General features: G+C 34.9%; 1 protein-coding gene across 1 annotated transcript; it reads right to left on the bottom strand.

Moving 5' to 3' along the window:
* Nucleotides 1–428: 428 nt before the first annotated feature.
* LOC140837144 (WAT1-related protein At3g28050-like) lies at nucleotides 429–4,068 on the bottom strand. Its single transcript, XM_073203189.1, has 7 exons — nucleotides 3,759–4,068; nucleotides 3,601–3,663; nucleotides 2,604–2,717; nucleotides 1,711–1,945; nucleotides 1,471–1,629; nucleotides 818–969; nucleotides 429–711 (listed from the first exon to the last, which is right to left on the bottom strand). Exons 1-7 carry the CDS (start codon nucleotides 3,953–3,955, stop codon nucleotides 576–578), a joined length of 1,056 nt encoding a protein of 351 aa, XP_073059290.1. The 5' UTR covers nucleotides 3,956–4,068; the 3' UTR covers nucleotides 429–575.
* Between the last annotated feature and the right edge of the window lie 2,233 nt (nucleotides 4,069–6,301).

Raw genomic sequence — 6,301 nt, 5'->3', positions numbered from 1 at the left:
TGCCTATTATTTTGTTTAATGGCCAAAGCAAAAACTGCGGAAACCATGGCTATGAAAGGCAGTGAGGTCTGAATCCATGCAGGCCACTCACTCAGAGCCATGCTCAGTTCAGCTCCTTCGAGGAATTGGCAACTAGTTTAGTGTGGGAGTTTGGATATCTGTTGGCAAGCATCTGTCAAACTGGAACATGACTTACGGTTGTTTCATGTGAGGTTTCGGTTCCTGTAACTGAAACTAAATATTTATAGTTAACAATTGATTGTTCTATATATTGTAATTGTTATGTTCTTTCCATCTTTGAATTTAAATGAAGGAATTCTTATTCAAACGGGTTCAAACTGTGATCAAAACTGTTAGAAACAGTTGCCGAAAACAGGGTCAGGGCTAGTCTGAGACACTACGAATTTGTAAAGAGTGAATGACAATGATGAACCAAACTTGAAACTCCTAATGGCTAGAACTTTTATTCAGCATTACAGGATGCAATGAAATAAATGGTGTCTGTCATAAGTTCCATTTACATTTTGCTGAATGAGACGATTGCCGGTATAATTAACAGAATATGTATACAACATTCACACTTGGATCTTTTCTTGCAATAGAGGGATCCTATCGTCTGATAAAACTGTGCTCCTGTTCGTGTCCCTTTCTTTAGTTTTCCCCCATATTACACCGTAGAAACCGACAGTCAATATCAATGCACCAACCAAACTGCAGGAACATCCAAAACAGATTCCTTAAATGTTTAAACCTGTATCCAAGATTTGTTTTCGTAGAAACAAAATGTTGAACCATGTAGTATAATGACTAGGAGTACCTTCCGAGGTAGAAAACATCGTTCATAAAGACGACTCCAATGAAAACAACGATGATAATTGTTGAAGGCTTAAATAGAGAAACAAAGAGGGGACCTCTCTTACATATGCACCAAGCAGTCACATAGAGCCTGAACGCTATATTAATCATTGCCTGAAAATAAAATCTTGAAACATTATTAGCAAATATCAACTTGAACGCCAGTTCAACTACATTTTTTTTATACAATGGGGATTGAGGATCCTATTCGTATCTAATCTAAATCTAAGTTACCGACACAAGTGGTATTTGAACCCAATACCATAACTACATTCTACTAAAAATGTGATTATATTCAGAAATAATAATCGCCCTTGTTATAATATGTGACTGCCATGTAGCACAAGAATCAACATCTAGAGTTTAGTCTATATATGGTTTATACAATTTGAGTAGCAAACTAATGCAGTTACCGGGATTGTTTGGGGCGATTTTTATGTTGCTTTCTTTGCACCAAAGCAACTGAGATGTGAAGTTTGTGTTACTATATACATTAAAATATTTGAGTTGTATAGTTATCACCAATTATACCACTTTGTACAATGAGAATTGCTTGCTTTGTTTATACATATGATGTAATGAAGATGGAGGGAGATGATTGGGCCATTTGCTTACCGAATAAAGAATTGCAGTTAATCCTACAACTGTTTCAATTTTCCAAGAAGTTGCATCTCTTTGAACAATGAGAGAAACAAGTGAAGCTTGAATAGTTACAAAAAGGCAGTAAAAAGCGACTATGAACATCTCAGCTGGGTACATCTGCAGTATGGAAGCCTGAAACATGACCAATATAATTTAATATTCAGTAAGACTTTTATTTTAGTGCAATTTAAAGTTAATGAAGGTGATTCGAACCTGTAATATGCACCAGGATGCAGTGAGGAAAGCTGAGAAAGAAAGCAAAACTCCTCCCAGAACCCAATTTGGTTCTGACGACAAATAAAGTTGTGAATGAAATCCAGAACTCAACGGCCTATTGAGTAATGCTGGTCCCTTATAGAAAGTGACAACAAATGCTCCAGCAATGGAGATGGCAGTGCCACCCAACTTCGCGATGCTACTTATCCTTCTCCAATCTACTTCTTCCATTCTAAACCAATCACTTTTATGTCAATGTCTGGTGATACATGTGAGTTTGGATGCATAGGCACTTGATGAAGAAAAGAAACTTATTTAAAACATAACATATTTAAATGTTCTTTTTTCCGGAAAAACAATAGCAGTTTTGCACTTGGTATAGTAGAATGAAATTTTTTTAAAATAAATTCAAAGAGAAGCTGAAGCAGTAGCTCTATATTCTGATTCCAAATTTTATAGCTTTCTGCTTTTGGATTTTTCAAAAAGTAAAAGCAAACCAACATTTAAAAAAAGGTTTTTCTTAAATCAAATTCTCCATATCTGTGACCCGTGTTAGGGCCCCGGGTGTTCAAGTTGGTGGAAGAGGTGTACTTGTGACCAATTAATTACAGTTTTATTCCCTACTAACATCTTATTGGGCGAACTTGTTACACAAGGTTTGCCTAGTGCGATTTAACTAATTGACGTGGTTTGCAGGTTACTGCGTTTAGCCGTTTATCCACTGCTAAGTGTTGCGGGTTCCCCCTTACAAACAATAAAACCACAAATTTTTCTTTTTTAAAAAAAAAAACAATTTCAAATGAAGCAAAACAACTAGGCAACTAATGGGAGCTATAGAATGAAATTCTCTTTCCTCTTGAACGAGTGCAATATCAGAGAACAAATGCAACCTGAAAATAATGGCAAGGATGAACGTGAATGCTGGTACCAGATTCAACAACGCGGTACCAAGTGTTGGAGAGCTATAGTTTAATCCAGCATAACTGCCAATCTCTGCAAAACATCTAACAAAAGAAAAATGGTAAACTTAGTCAGCATCCGTATATTATTGGGTAGAAAAATGTTTAGACTAAAAAATTTGAGGTTTGATAGTCCTTATTTACATTGCAACAAGATGTTTGATGTGTAACCAAATGAGAAAACCAGATGAACAAGAGTTAGAGGCCATCTCTGGTGATTGCGGTGGCAAATGTTACTGATCTTGTTTTCACGAGAGATTTTCCTTTACATGACTGACTACCTAAGAGATTTAAAACTTCCAGCTTGTCTCATGCTGTGAAAACCAGGTGCTGCATATGGCACCCATAAAACATCTAGTGTATAATTCTTAGATGAGATGGTTTGCACTTTCTACGAACAATGTGCAATTGATACGAAATAGAAAAGTGCAAGCACAAATCGTTCCTAAGAAATAAGTCATTGGCACTATTTCTACTTAAGTCGGAGGTAGTTTCCATCATCTTTCTATATCATTTCCTTATATTTCTTAATACACCTAAAGAAATCAAATTTCTTAATTCCAAGAGACATTCTATACTATCAATATAAGATGCACGACACGAGCTAAATATCCATAGACCATCAAATATAAAAAAAGGCCATGTTTCATATATCTTGCATTTTCCCAGCCAAGCATAAAATCATCCATTTCAAATTTTCCAGCTAATTAATCAAGAGAGCAAACCGTGAAATTAACCACCATTCTCCAATTCCCTTTATTCAGGTTACCTATCTATCTATGCAATATTTTTTTTGACATCCATTGACAGACAAGCAACGCATTTTTGCCCAAAAATATGGCACACAACCGAAGACATCACACTCTCTGTATGAAATTAGCAGCACAAACAAGCACAGATAGCACAACTAATTCAGTAAATAACTTACCCAAACATAGCAAGTAAGAAAATTCTCCAGAGAACAGGAAAAGATAAAGTTGGGACCTTTGACCTGCAAATAATCGAACACCCAAAACCCATCAAAACATTTTCTTGAAAATCAGAAATACCGATTACCCATAAACATAAAGCACCAAAAAGGATCACCTGTGAAAAAGAAAGGCGGTTGGAAAAAGAGTAAGAGTGGCTAAACCATTAGAATACACGGATAAACTGTAAAAGCTTGTGCCTTCGGACATGGCCATCTTGCTTATTATCATGCTGATAGCTAAAGCAGAAACTGCAGAAATCATGCCTACGAAAGGCAGCGAGGTTTCAATCCATGGCCACTGCCTCAGCGCCATGATCGGTTTCAGCTGCTTCGATGAATTGGCAACGTGTTTAGCGTTGGAGTTTGGACATTTTGACTACATGATAATTGATCTTTGGTTGGCTGCTACGCTTCCTTCAGAATTCATTGGCCATCGAATTAATATTTATTTCCAAATTTAATATATATATATATATATATATATATATATACATATACATACTTATATATTACTAGTAATGCACACACGTTCTGTGTGTCCTGAATACATGTGGCTAATATATTAAATATTCCTGATATTACAATATAATGACGTCACAACATAAAGAAGAGAGTTTATTTTTCACGGTGGCTAGTTTGGCTATTACACCAACTAATATTATTTTGTCAATAAACTGCAGAAATAATAATATTATTATTAGGGTCTCATACTTAATATAACCGCTCTATGAGGACACCAACTCTCTTTCCTGTTTTACCCTTTTTAATTTTTTATATTTACTATTTACTATTTTATTATAGTTGAGCCCCTAATAATAACCGCTCTATGAGGACACCAACTTTGTTTCCTATTTTACCCTTTCTCATTTTTTATATTATATTTTTTCTTAACAAATAATATTATATTCACCGTCGTAAAGAAACTGCTTACGTGAAAAATAATATTATTTCTTCTCCAAACTAGCCACTGTGAAAAATAAACTGTCACACCCCGGGACGGGGGTTAGTTGACACCGGTGTTGCTCTCAAATATTCATTCGAAAACAACAAGCCTCAGATGTACAGAATCTCGTAAACCAGTCTTTTATTCATAATACGAAATAAATCAATTGTCTGTTACAACTCGAATACTGATGTTTTACAGCGGAAATGTAAAACCAAATATTACAGTATCTTAACAGATGCAGCGGAATAAAATAAACATAAACTGAGAACAACAGTCTTCTTCACCAGCCCCAGAACTAGATCTGTTCCTCTTCTTCTAACATTTCTTCAGTACTCTTATCTGAGATGGGTTTGGTGGGTGAGTGATATGATTGTCACTCAGTAAGCAGGGGCGGGAATAACTCCCAGTTTTCGAAAATCATTTTAATACAGAACAGTATTTCAAGAATATACAGAAACTCTTACTTTCAGAACAGGAATCAGTATTCATAAATCAGTAATCAGTAATCAGTATTCAGTATTCAGAAATCAGAAGTTTAACAAGTAAGCACTGAACACATTCGTGAATTTCATGGCTAAACTGATATCAGTCCCCTATATGTTCTCTCCTCTAAGGGGTGAGGCCAGTAATCAGTAATCAGAATTCAGTAATGTTCAGAATATATATTCCTACCATTAGTTCACTAAGTTTCAGTGCTTCAAAATCAGAAATCGAGAATATACTTTGCTTTAAAACAGAAATCATCAAACGGGTTCTAAGATATTTATATATAAGCCCACTTACAGTAATTTGCAATAAGATTTCGGTAGAAGTCTGGAATATGCTCGTTCTTGCCACTGGTTTCTACTGCTCGAAAATAAGCACCATCCCTTAGCTCGAAATTCAAATGATAATCTCAGATTTGTGTAACACCAATTCAGAGATTTGAGAGTGTTATTTATAGGCAAGATTCTGACTGTTAGTTCTCAAATAAATGGCCATAATCTGCCATTAACAGCCTTTATTTCGAGTTAAATGCTTCAGTTACAACTCAATAGCTGAATCAGTAACTGTCTGCTGGAATTCGCTCTTCTGCTGCTGGATTCGGCCTGCTGGATTTTGTCTGCTGGAAAATACCAGCTTCTGAAATATTAGCTTCTACTGGAATTTTTAGCTTATGCTGAAATTTGCTAGCTGCTGGAATTTGTTCTCACATAAACTCTCTTCTTTATGTTATGACGTCATTATGTTGTAATATCATGAATATTTAATATATTAGCCACATGTATTCAGGACACACGCAACGCATGTGCCACGGTTACTAGTTATATTATTAAGCGAGAAGACATCATAATAACTATCTAGTTAATACACCAACTTTTGTTTCCAATTTTACCCTTATACGATACTAATATTACATTTTTGTTTTTTTTAATTTCGACACGCACATTTATTTTTATTTATTTTTTTATTTCAATCATTCAAATATCAATTTAGTTCCTCCATAATTGGTCAAATTTCACTTTAGTCCATCGATAATGATAAAAAAGATTGTACACACACAACGCGTATGCAGAGTAACTAGTATATATAAAAGTTTGTGGTTTTATCAAAACTTGTAAAACTCTAATCTTTAAAATATTCCAGTAACGCAAGCCATATCTATAAAATCATTTGGTAATCAAAGTATATGTTTCGATTGCTATCTAGCAGAGACAATTATTATATCATAAT

This window comes from Primulina eburnea, chromosome 7 (genome assembly GCF_022965805.1).
Source record: "Primulina eburnea isolate SZY01 chromosome 7, ASM2296580v1, whole genome shotgun sequence".
Classification (NCBI taxonomy): domain Eukaryota; kingdom Viridiplantae; phylum Streptophyta; class Magnoliopsida; order Lamiales; family Gesneriaceae; genus Primulina; species Primulina eburnea.
The sequence above is the reverse complement of the archived record's forward strand: the minus strand, read 5'-3'. Positions and strand labels throughout refer to the sequence as shown.

What these genes read in the sequence shown, in the direction of transcription:
- LOC140837144 (XM_073203189.1), bottom strand. Translation starts at nt 3,955, where the DNA reads ATGGCGCTGAGGCAGTGGCCATGGATTGAAACCTCGCTGCCTTTCGTA. An exon ending in TTCTTACTTGCTATGTTTGG is followed by an intron (nt 2,718 to 3,600) that starts GTAAGTTATTTA and finishes TTCTTTTGTTAG; the next exon opens with ATGTTTTGCAGAGATTGGCA. An exon ending in CATCCTGGTGCATATTACAG is followed by an intron (nt 1,630 to 1,710) that starts GTTCGAATCACC and finishes GTCATGTTTCAG; the next exon opens with GCTTCCATACTGCAGATGTA.